Source organism: Lontra canadensis, unplaced genomic scaffold (genome assembly GCF_010015895.1).
Source record: "Lontra canadensis isolate GAN:19392208 unplaced genomic scaffold, GSC_riverotter_1.0 scaffold7, whole genome shotgun sequence".
Taxonomy (NCBI): domain Eukaryota; kingdom Metazoa; phylum Chordata; class Mammalia; order Carnivora; family Mustelidae; genus Lontra; species Lontra canadensis.
In genome coordinates this window covers 29,784,395-29,796,854 of record NW_022631001.1, presented here as the reverse complement: position 1 = coordinate 29,796,854, position 12,460 = coordinate 29,784,395, and the positions used below count along the sequence as shown (strand labels likewise).

Sequence of the window (12,460 nt, the reverse complement as noted above, 5' to 3'; positions counted from 1 at the left end):
TTCAGGAGAATATGCTAGGATATATATCACATATCATGGATATCCTACTGCAACCCCTACGACCAGCTACCGTGTGTGACACTGGCGTTTAGGTGAGTCCAGGATGATGACCCAGAGAAAATACCCACATCCCCCTCAAGCCTCAGACCATGGGCTTCTTGGCAGGTGGTCATGCACAGAAGCAGCAGGAAGAGGGACCTGACAGGGAGTATTCTACAAAACCCTGTGCCCCTCATCTGCCCCCCAGAAAAAGTCCAGAAAGGAAGTTCAGGAGGAAGCCAAGTCATTTTTATTTCTCAAAGAGTTTGGGTGAGGGAAGAGGGGCAGGGCCATAGTATGGAACTGGAAAGGAATGAAGGGACTTTTCAGTGCAGAACAGTCTGTTGGGTCAGGAGGTGTGAGATTAGGCTGGGTGGTATTTTCAGTGCTGAAATGGGGAAGGGCACTGTGAGGTCAAACTGGGGGTGGCCTGGAGCATCTCAGGACTTGGTACGGTGCCCGGCTCCGGAGCCTTAAAGAATCAGTGCCATTACTGTGTGTATACGAGAGGCAGGCCAGCCTCCCTGCGTTTCCGCTAAGTACGGATAGTCCATTGCTAGGGATGCTGTGTGTGTGTATGTCTAAGGTCAGTGCCATGTTTGTGTGTGCCAGGCTCAGTCCCATATCAAGAGTGTGCCTAATTTCCTGTGTGGGAGTTTAGTTTGTGTCAGGTAAGCCAACTGTGCGTGTGTGTGCGTGTGCACGCGCACTGGGATTAGTCCATGCTTTTGGGTGTCAGTGGGTGTGTGTCTCCTGTGTGTCTGGATGGGTCCCTGCTTGTAGGAATGGGGGTGTCCCGCCTTAGCCTCCGCTCCTCCTCTGCGCCTCAGCCAGGCCCTAGTGTGCTGATGGTGGTGTAGCTCAATCTGGACAGTGAAGCAATGGAAGGGGTGGGAGGGTCCTCATCGGGAAGAGGCCTGGGGCGAGCGCGTGGAGGCCTGGGGCAGCAGCGGGCACACGTCTCAAGGCAGGCCTGGCGAAAGCGACGGTGCATGAAGCAGTAGACCAGGGGGTTGACACAGGCTGAGGCGTAGCTGAGCAAGTGGATGAAAGAGATTGGCGCCCCTGAAAGTGCGCGGTGTGCGCCAGAGCTGTCGAAGGCACGCCATGTGTTGGCGCTGTACAGTGGCAACCAACACAGGAAAAAAAGCACAACAATCACCAGCAACATCCGCACCACGCGCTTCTTAGCCAACAGCTTGGCCTGGTAGGGCCGGGGGCCGTATCCTGGCCCAGGAGTGGGCGCGGTCAGCGCGGACAGCTCCAGGGTCTGCCGGGAGCGCGGAAGCTGCACGTAGCAGCCGTCACCGTCCTCGCCAGCCAGCCCATTCCCTGACCTGCAACGCCCAGTCGGGTGGGCGGGACCTGGGCACAGAGGATGGTGGTTAGAGCCTCGGGCTGAGTTCTCTCAACCTCCAGCCCCAGCCCCAGCCCCAGCCCCACCCCCACCAGACCCCTAGTTCCAGCCTCTTTGCCTACTCCCGCTCCTTTCTGCTCCACCCTGTCTAGGCCCCGCCGCTGCTTCCCAAGGACAGGGACCGGGTGGGGGTGGGGGTGGGTGGCTGGATTTCACGCACCTGGTCCCGCCCCATTCCGCAGCCCTTCTTGGCTTCGGACTCGGCTCTGGCTCTCGTTGTCACTGTCTTCATCAAAGCGAAGCCCTAAGTAGAGCTCGCGGGAGATGAGTCCGTAGGCCACAGCCATAACCACACCCGGGACGAAGAACAGAAGCAGGAGCAGCAGTACCGACCTGGACACAGGGCACATCACACAGTATCTGTCCACCTGGAATCAGCGATGGAGGAAGAGCCAGGGATTCTTTCGGGCTGGGGTAGAACTAAGATTTGGGGGTGCTGCTGGGAAGGGCTAGAGAACTGGAGAGCGGCGCCAAATGGGAATCAGGGTGGTGGGAGCGGAAAGGTAATTGGAGTATTGGAGGAGGATTCTGGGGACTGGTAGTACGCAGCTGATGGAGACGGAGAAGGGAATTCTTAGGAATAGGTAATGAGCACCCTCACCAGGTTTGGCGGACACGTGCATTGGGCCAGCGATGCACGCACTGCAGCACACGGGACGCTCCTGCTGGCTGCACCGCGGTGTACACTGGGTAGGGCACCATGAGCAGTCCAGAGAGCATCCATGTGGCTATAATCACACGAGCTGCGTGGGAACGCGTCTGCCACACGCGTGCCTGCAGTGGTCGGCAGATGGCACTGTATCGCTCCAGGGCGATGGCCACGAGGCTCAGTGTGGACACACTCACAGACACCCCTAAACAAGGGAAGAGGAAGGGGTCACTTAGGAAACTCGTGTCACACACTCAACCAGTGTGATTTTCTCAGCCCCCACAGGGAAAGACCCTTATGTATGGCAAGGACTTTAGGAAAGGGAGGGGCAGGGGGTTGTCTCACCTACCCATGAGGTAGGAAACCGCCTTACAGACGACTGTGCCAAAGATGAACGTGCCCATGAGATTGGGCAGGAGGGTGAAGGGCATGCAAGCCACAGCCAGCAGGAGGTCGCTGACTGCCAGTGAGAGCAGGAAGGCGTTGGTGACAGTCCTCAGGCGGCGGCTCAGTCCCAAGACCACGATGATGAGCACATTTCCTCCAACACTCATCAGAAAGATCACTGCATAAAGGGTGACCCTAATGGCCAGCTCCAATTCTGGATTAGGAAAAGGGAGAAGTGGCGGTAGGGAGTCTGGCTCTCACTCAGCCAGACCCTCCAAGCCCACTTATTCCCCACCTGGGCTACCCAGCTAAATCCCTCTGCCTCCCAGGAACACCTCCTCCCACACGGTGGGTGGTGAACTTGAATCCTCCAGGCTTCTAACCCCTTGAGGCTTAGTGAAATTGGCTTGACTCCTCCTTGAGAAAGTTTGTCGCTTCTCAAGCTTTGCTCCAAAATCTCCCTTCTCTTTACAGCTCAACTTCTTGAAAGGATTATCTGGATCTCCTCATTCACCCCTCAGTCCATTATAGTCCAGTGCCCCATCTGTCTCCTCCATGACCATTTGGACACTTCTTCCCAAGATCATGAAGATTTAACTGCCAAATCCAAAGGTCTCTTCTCAGCTTATTTTACTTGATCTCCCTGTAGCATTTGGCACTGTTGACCACCCACCACCTTTTGAAACACAGGTCAGGTCATGTCCTTATTGTCTAAAAATGAAACAAACAAAAAACACACACAAAAAAAATCAAACCCCTTCACCTGCTCTGTACTGTCTGCATTCCTCTGGCACGTCTTCCAGATCCTCTGAGAACTGTCCTCTTCCTCCCGCTCATCTCCTCTTGCAAAGCACCCACTTAAGCCACCCGATGACTCAGTTTCTTGAAGGCTTCATGCACACTCATGACTTCCTCCCTCGCTAACATGGATTTCTCAGCCTGGAATGTTATTTCACCAGCCCCCATCACAAACTCATTTTCTGTATCTGGTAAATTCCTATTTGCTCTTGCCCTTCAAGACTCGGATGAATGGCCCCCTCTTCTGTAAGGCCTTTCTAGATGCCTCATTTGGAGTTAATCTCCTTCCTCTAACCCATTCGTGTTCCTTAGGTATCTATTAGAATGCTTTTTCTTTTCTGCCTTGTATTTTAATTATCTCCAAACATTCATTCTCACTCAACAAACATGTACAGAGGACTCCCTTTGTGCTAGGCACTAGGGACAAAGAGATGAACATGACAAATTCCCTGCCATGTGCAAGCCCATGATCTAGAGGGAAACTTGGATATATGACAGATTTAAGTGCCACACTGTGTGATAAGGAGTGACGTTGAAGAATATACAAAGTGCTGTGGGAGCTCACAGGGGCGACACTAGTGTTGTTGGGCTAGACAGAGGGCTGACCCCATTCATTTGTGTCATTGTCTATTGGGGGATGGATTCATCACAGCCAAGCAGACCCAAATGAAATTTAATTGAATTAAACTGGACTCAGTCATTCAAACCCATGGCCTCAGCATGAGGGAGACTAGAGCTGGAAGGGAGAGAGGGCAGAGACAGAGCCTTTCAGGTTGTGGGGAAGGAAGGGCCCAGAGGGGTAGCCCCCCTTTTGCAACCCCATACATTGACTCTTGACATAGGCTCTGAATTAAACTGTTTTCATAACAATAACCAACTTACTCAGAAATGGTTTCAGGCATCCAGTGCACACTGTTTACAAGAGATCCTTGAACAGAACCCAGCAGTGACATTACTTGCTCAGATCACACAGGTAAGTAAGATGCTGAATTAGAATGGCAGCCGAGTCTCCAGATCTCTAAAATGCTCTGCCTCCTACTAATTCCTCACCCCTCTGTCATTCATAATGCTGCCTCCTCCCAATCAAATCTCAATCTCAGTGCCTCTTCCTGCCTCTCTGTACTCCAGTCTGGCATTGCTCACTGTATTGTGTTTAACTCTCTATCTCCCTCACTGGACTCTGAGCTTCTTGAGGACGGGGGCAGGGCCCATCTTGTTCTTCAGCCTACCCTTGACACTTAGAGTAATATTTTCTGCATATGGGAGGTGTTCACACATGCTGGCTAATGGATTTTGAATGAAACTGTCACTTTACACACAAATGCACCTGCTTTGTCTTTCTCCATTCATGCTTCACCTCTGTGCCTCTAAAGCTCCAGCATGCCCTCTTCTCTCTGTCTCTGTTTCTCGGGAGACACATATCACCCTGTCTGCAAGGAAGGCTTATGTGTAGCAAATCTGAAGGGTGTGTGTGTGTAAATAAAGAACATTTATGAGGGAGAGCTCTGTCAGAGAGGTCCTTGGACCCAGAAAAAGAGCTGGTAGTCTATCCCGTACTTTTTGTGTCTCTTCTCAGTGCACTCTTCTTCCCCCAACCCACCCCTTTCCTTACTCTCTCTAGTTCTATCATCTTTCTCAGATCCTTCCCTGGATGTCTCTTTTCAAATAGTTCTTGCTTTTTTATTTTTCTTTCTTCTTCTTCTTCTTCTTCTTTTTTTTTTTTTTAGAATTTATTTATTTGAGAAAGAAAGAGAGAGAAAGAAGGGGGGCGAGACAGAAGGAGAGGGAGAGAGAGAATCCTTAAGCAGACTCCCCACTGAGCAGAGAGCCCAAAGCCCACGCTTCATCCCAGGACCCTGAGATCATGACCTCAGCTGACATCAAGAGCCGGGCGTTTAAATGAACGAGCCACCCAGACACTCCTTCAGCTCCTAATTCTTGAATCAATCAAGTTGGTACAGCACTCTAAAGTACAGAAAGCACCTTTCTCATTCATTCATCCAACTGATGTGTCCCATGTGTGTCCTTGAACTTGGTGGAGCAGAAAAATGAGACTATGCCCACCCTTATGAAGGTCCCAATTTGCGTGGGTCTCCAGAAAACTAGAGTCCCAGTAAAATTGCCCAGCACTTTGCGGTTTTGCTGGGCATTCCCAGCTATCACCTTCCAGCCACCGCTATCTCTCCAAGTCTTTGCCATTGAACCATTAGGAGAAGTGAAAAAGAAATCTTAGAACTAGGAGTCTGAGGAGGGGGAAGGAGGGTGAAAAGATAGAGCACAGGATTTTTAGAGCAGTGAAACTATTCTGTATGGTACTATGGTAGCTAGATGTTATTACACATTTGTTGAAACCCATAGAATAGGGGTGCCTGGGTGGCTCAGTGGGTTAAAGCCTCTGCCTTTGGCTCAGGTCATGATCCCAGGGTCCTGGGATCGAGCCCTGCATCCGGCTCTCTGCTCAGCAGGGAGCCTGCTTCCCCCTCTCTCTCAGCCTGCCTCTCTGCCCACTTGTGATCTCTCTCTGTCAAATAAATAAATAAAATATTTAAAAAAACAACCCATAGAATATATAACAAAAAGAGTGAACCCCTAATGTACACTGTGGAATTTAGTTGCCAATATATCAATATTAGGTTATCAAATATAACAAATGTATTGCCTTAATATAAATATTATAAATAGGGGAAATTGTGTGTGTGTGAGAGAGAGAGAGAGAGAGAGAGAGAACTCCTTGTGCTTTCCATTCAGTTTTCCTGTAAACTTGAAACTTCTGTAAAAATAGTCTATTAGTAGGATGCCTGGGTGGTTCATTCTGTTAAGCATCCAACTCTTGATTTTAGCTCAGGTCTTGATCTCAGTGTGGTGAGTTCAAGCCCTGTGTTAGGCTCCATGCTGGGCATGGAACCTACTTAAATACACACATACATAAATAAATAAAAGTCTAATAGTTTTCTCAAAAGTGACAAAAAAGCAATTGGAAGGAAGACTTGTGTGTGTATTTCTGTCTGTATTTATGCATCCCTATGCATTTGTGTGGTGGAATAGGAGTGATCACAGTGGCTTCAACAACTGGCAACTTAAGGTAGAGGTGAAAGAATGGGAGAGGCAGATATCATGCCTATTATCTAATATTATAGATATGACCTGTGGGCATCGTCCTGCTGAGCCAGAGAACTCAGAAGACTGTGACAGCTCATTTCTGCTTCTGGGGTCTAGGGAATCTGCATTTGTTCTGTCCAGATGATGGCAGAGAAGTATAAGCACAAAAATCCAGATAATGTGCCGTAAAACAAAAATCAGGACTTTATAAGAAATGACACTGAAGCTGCTGATGCCTCAAATCTGCCTTCCACTGGTATGTTAGATCTGGTCACCCACGAACACAGACATTAAGGTAATACCCATGTGTCTGTGGGAGCACGGAGAGCATCTGATTGTAGATAATAGCTGGGCATATTGGGTACTAACTGAGGGAGCAGAAATAATGTGGAAGGATGTGTAGTTAATATCAGAGTGAAAATTGGGTAACAGTTTAGTTTTTGAGATAATACCTGGGTGGGTGAGAGTAATACCTATTTTTGTGGACAAGGTGTGAGAAGGGTAACAGCTAGGTGTCTGTAGGTAATGCCTGATTGAGTGGGGGATACATGTAGGTTTAGATAATATCCAAGCAAGTGTTGTAACATTGGTTCCAATGTTAGTGTAGGTGCTGCTGTGGTGAGCAAGAGCAAGAGCAAGGCCAGTTGTCACATATGACTGAACGAGAGTAGTATCTGTAGATATGTTTGTGGATAACATCTCGTTTTGCAGATAACAACTTCAGGAAACATGGATTACATCCAGAGGTCTGAATGTGAATGGGGGAGTATCCAAGTGATGACGGTAGCAGCTGAGTAAGCAGAAGTAATATCCAAGTATGTGTGGGCAATAATTAAGTGCGTATGGACGTGAGATGTTAACACGTTAAGATGTTAGCTGAGATACGAATCTGACCCGAGTACAGTAACTGAGCACCTGAGCGAACACAGGTAGCATTTGGGTCTTTGTGGATAATATCTGAATGTGTGAGAGTAACACCTGTGATTTTTATGAGTAGTATCTGGAAAAGGTTGTTTAGGGGATCATGGGAAATATCTATGTGTGGATGATAAAACGAAAGCAAGTGTGTTTGGTGGATGAGTGACATCTAAATAATGTGGGCAATGTTCAAGTAACTGTGGGTGACATCTCTTTTTCAGTGGGCAGCACCTGAGCGAGCATTAGCACTCAGGTCTGTGTATGGGTAACAGGTAAGACTAATGTGGGTTGGGCGCCTGGGTGGCTTAGTTAGCTGAACGTCTGCCTTCCACTCAGGTCATGGTCCCATGGTCCAAGGATTGAGTCCTGCACCGGGCTCCTTGCTCAGCCGGGAGTCTGCTTCTCCCTCCCCCTCTCCCTCTGTGTGCCTATATACTCTCTTTCTCTCTAATATATCTCAAAAAAAGAAAAAAAAAAAGACTAATGTGGGTAAAATCTACATTTCTACTGGTAACACTGGAGTGAGCCTGGCTAACAGGCATCTGTGGGGATAATATCTGAGTGAGAGGCTAATGGTCTTTGTGGGTAACTTCTGACTGCCTGGGCAACAGCCAACTAACTCTGTGGATAACAACACCCAGATGAGCAAGGCCAATTCTTGCACCTGTGCTCTCAATCATTTCATGTTATGCTTTCTCAGGGTCCCCTGCTCTGTTGACTATCCCTGCTCTCAGCTATACCTTCAGTCTTCTTCTCTCTTGGCCCATTCTGCATCAACATTTCAAAAAGACTCTTGGGTGCCTGGGTGACTCAGTGGGTTAAGCCTCTGCCTTCAGCTCAGGTCATGATCTCAGGATCCGGGGATCGAGTCCCACATCAGGCTCTCTGCTCAGCGGGGAGTCTGCTTCCTTCTCCCTCTGCCTGCCTCCCTGCCTACTTGTGATCTCTCTCTCTCTCTCTGTCAAAATAAATAAATAAAATCTTAAAAAAAATAAAAAATAAAAAAGACTCTTGCCTCTACTGTGCATGTGTGCACTCGCACGCGTGCACACACACCCACCCACCCGAAGACAACTCCCCCACCCCATACACCATTCCTCAACCCCATGCTATTTCTAGCACTATCCTATTTTTTCTTTGCCTCTCTCTCCCTATCAAACTTTCAGAAAGTTTCGTCTACACACCCTGGTTCACTTCTCAGAATCCCCTCCCCCATTGTCCCAAACTTCAACCTACTGTAGCCAGACCTTAACACCCATAAAGCCTCCTTGATAGGAGGACCTTGTTACTGGATCTGAAGGATGCTGTTCTGTCCTTATTTGACTTATATCAGCAGCATTTGACATCACTTATCCCATCTTGCTTGAAGTCTTTTCCTTGTCTTCTTGTTTCTCTGTTGGTTTTGTCATGGGCTCTCTCCTTCCTTAACTGGTTTTTAAGTATCGGTCTTCTTCAGGATCCTGCCCTAGGCCCTCTTTTCTTTTCATCCTGCACAGTCTTTGTATGACTTTATCTGTTCCCATGCCTTCCATTACCTCCTATACGCAAAGACCTTTCAGGTCTATATTTCCAGCTGGTACCTCTCCCCTAAGTTCCTGACCACAAGATTTGACAGCTCACTGGCCAATCCCACCTCGGTATATCACCAGCATTTAAACTCAGTGGATTCCAAATCGAATTTATAATCTTCTCCTTCAAACCTGGTTTCTGTCCCTTTCTTCTCTTTCTCATGATATAGCACCAACATCCATCCAATTGTTCAAGCCAGAGACCGAGATGTCATCCCTTGACCTCTTCTTCCCTCTCCGTTTCTAATGAATCACCATGTTCTGTTGTTTCCACTTCCAGAAGTGTCTCTCAAATCCACCCACTTCTCTCCATCCCCACTGCAAATACCTTAGTCTAAGCCCACATCGTCTTTCACCAGAGTAGTATAATAGCCTTTTAAACTGTCTCCCCAACCCCCACCTTTCATGTCTTCTACTCCAATCCATCCTCTCTACTACAGAACTTATTCAGGCTGTACTACTGAGCCTTTCAGCAGTTGCCATTGCCCTCAGGATAAAAATCTACTCTCCTGGGGCGCCTGGGTGGCTCCATCCCTTTCGGGGTAAAGCGTCTGTGTTTGGCTCAGGTCATGATTTCAGGGTCCTGAGATCAAGCCCCTGAGTCATGGAACTCCCTGCTCAGTGGGGAGTCTGCTTCTCCCTCTCTGCCCCTCCACCCAGCTTGTGCTTGCTTTCTCAAATAAATAAATAAAATCTTAGAAAAAAATCCACACTCCTTAGCCAGGTCTGTGAAGCTCTTCGTAAACCCTCTAGGCTGGTCTTAATCCTGAGTGTTGCTTTTTCCTCTCTTATGGTGTGTGTTTCAGGCTCTCAGAAACTGACACACTGAAGGGAAGTACCACCGATTTAAACTTTGGGAGCTTAATCATACTGTTCCTCTGCTTAGAATGCTTTTGGCCATTCTGGCCCCTTCATGTATCTGGCTCTCCCTCGTCTTTTTTATTTTTATTCAGTTATTCCTCAGGAGGCCAACTTTGATTCCCACGGCTAAGCTAGGCTAGGCTAGGACTCCTTTTCTTTGTTCCCACAGCCTTCCTAAGGCACAATCCCACTTTGTGCTGCAATTCCCTGCTTGTCTGTCTCTCCCACTAAACTGTGAGCTCCATGAAATAGGAACTGTTCAGTTTGGTGCCTAGCACTAACTCTGGTTCAATAAATATTTGTTGAATGAAAGAATCTAAGTGAGAGTGTGTAACAACTAGTCTGAGAAAACATACATTATTTTGTGGGGGTAAATACTCAAGTATTTACTCAAATACTCATTTTCCTTTCTTGAACATGGAATAATTTCCTTATGCTCAGCACTGTTCCATCTCTTGGAATCCCCCTCCTTCCTTTTCTGCCTACTGAACTCCCTACTTCAAGACCTAGGTCCTGGACTCCCTCATCTAGGAAGTTCTTGGATTCCATCTCCTTTGGGTGCCCACAATTCAGATGCTCTCCTGGGACTTCTCATGCTGACTATTATTTTCCCGCTGGTTTGTCTCCCCTTTGCACTTGACTATGGACAGATGAGGGTCTGGACTGGGTCTCTTTCATTCCTGTGTCCCCAGCATTTAGCCCAGCTACAACAGTAGGTGTCCAGAAGACATTTAAGGAAAGAAAAGGTGCAGGAAGAGAAAACATATATAGTGAGCTGGGTTATCAAGAAAATGCGGCTGTTGGCCTGTGGGAGGAGGGAAAGTCATTTTGGGGACTGAGTAAGTGGAAGCAGTGGGGGTGGGGGGGGAGATGGTGGCACAAGGGATAGGAGGCAAAGGGCGAAGTCAGGCTCTAAAAGGAAGAAACCTCAGGAGAGGCAGGTTGGAAAAGGGGCTTGGAAGGGACTTGAAAACAGAAAGAGAGAGGGGACAGTGCCTTGATTAGAATTCCTACCTTGGGAGGCAGGAGGATTTGAGGAGGAGTAAAATGGAGACATGCAGCTCTAGGGAGCAGCCCCCAGTGTCCAGCCTAACTCAGGTTTGAAGATCTCTTTTGGGAAGGCTGGGGGTTGGGGTGGGGGACACTGGAGATTATAACTCTAACTTCCCATGTAAGCCTTCCATAGTGCTCCTTCTCTCAACCAGCCCTCTTCTTTTTTCCCAGTCTTGCCTTCTTTTCTTTCTTTCCTTCCCTATTGTGGCTCTGTGAACTGGATTTAAAAGGAAGAGAGACCTGGAGGACAGGCAAGAAGAGAAGGTCCTTGCTTCCTGACCGTCTGTGTCTAGAAGGAGTCTCTGTTATGTGTTTGGGGGTGACCAGTAGCTCTGGGTGCGGCCCGGAGACCCGGGCGTGAAGGGGCTCTTATCAGGTGGTGTGAAGCTGTGATGGAGTTTTTTTGAGCCTTGGGGTGGGGGTGGGGGCGAGGGGAGAGGGCAGAAGTGTCGGGGGAGCTGTTTGGGGACTGAGAGGGAGTACTGTGAAGGGATGGTGTAGGCGTTTGAGGAGGCAATGGGGGCCACTATCAGTGTGGGGTGCAGCTAGGAGGAGCTGGTGGAGGGGGTTTAGGGGGGCACCCACCTCGTGTCCCGGCTCCGCGGATGCGAGGGGGCTCGCAGCTGAGGTTGCCCGCACCGCTGCTGTTGTGGAGGGCCCCCCCCGGGCGGCACAGGGAAGCCCCCGGCCCGGTTCCGGACCCCTGCGCGCTCCGATTCAGCTTTAGCAGCTCCATGGCCCCGGCCCAGCCACCGCCTCCCTCCGCTCGGCCGGGAGGGCTCCCGCTGCGGCTCCACCTGCTCCCGCCGCGGTTCGGGCGGAGGCTTCCGCCCCGCCTGGTTCCCGCCCCCAACCTTGGCCCCTGCCCCGCCGCTCCTCCTCCGTTCGCCCCGCCTAGGCTCGCCTCGCTCCCAGGCTAGTCTGCCTCGGTCCCGCCAGGTGACTCTCCGCCCCCCTCCTACGCTCAGGACATCCGCATTCCCCCCACCCACCGGGACTGTCCTTCAGGCTCGCCCCCTCCCTACTCTCTCTCTCTCCGGTCTTCTCCTAGAGATCTCCTTCCCGCCCACTCCCCTTCACCACCGTCCCGGTTCGGAGGAATTCTTGGGAGTGGGTGTGCGCACCTGTGTGTGTGTGTATTTGTGTGTGTGTACGCGCCTGTGTGCCTGTGTTGGCGAGGGTAGCGGTGGGGGTTACGGGTGGATGGAGGGGTGGCAGGGTGGGAGGTGGCGGGGTTGAGGGGAGGAGGGTGAGAGGGTTTGGGTGGGGCGCGGCTTCCGCGGGACCTAGCGTTTTTTCCCTGGTGGGTCGGGGACCTGGAGATGGCCTTTTTAACAGAGTGGCATCAGCCGCGGGTTTCTGTACCATGCCGCAGTGGCTCCAGTGACCGCGACACTATCGCTACAGAGTTCCCTGTATCTCCTCGCCAAGGGGCTGGAGTAGCCCCTCCATCTGCCCCCACACCCTCCACCTCCCACATCAGGGCCCAACACCCAGGCTTCCAGCCAAAGCTCCCAAGGAACCCTCCAGAGCGGGCAAGGACGGCGGGGTGGGGAGGCTGGCGGTGGCGGGCAGCATTTGTCCTTGGGGAGTCTTGGCGCGCAAAAGGGCTGCGGGAGGAAGAGTCTGACTTGGGTGTGAGGGCAGCCTGGGTAGCAGAGAGAACTGCTT

General features: G+C 50.2%; 1 protein-coding gene across 3 annotated transcripts; it reads right to left on the bottom strand.

Annotated features, from left to right (window-relative positions):
- Positions 1–266: 266 nt before the first annotated feature.
- On the bottom strand, positions 267–11,676 carry CCKBR (cholecystokinin B receptor). 3 transcript variants are annotated; one of them, XM_032853309.1, is made up of 5 exons: positions 11,375–11,672; positions 2,455–2,706; positions 2,058–2,310; positions 1,617–1,789; positions 267–1,404 (listed from the first exon to the last, which is right to left on the bottom strand). In XM_032853309.1, the coding sequence occupies exons 1-5, from the start codon at positions 11,523–11,525 to the stop codon at positions 866–868; spliced, it is 1,368 nt and encodes a 455-aa protein (XP_032709200.1). In that variant the 5' UTR covers positions 11,526–11,672; the 3' UTR covers positions 267–865. The 3 variants fall into 3 exon arrangements, with proteins under 3 accessions (XP_032709200.1, XP_032709201.1, XP_032709202.1); XM_032853310.1 differs by lacking the exon at positions 11,375–11,672 and adding an exon at positions 3,256–4,978; XM_032853311.1 differs by lacking the exon at positions 2,455–2,706 and having other exon boundaries at positions 11,375–11,676.
- Between the last annotated feature and the right edge of the window lie 784 nt (positions 11,677–12,460).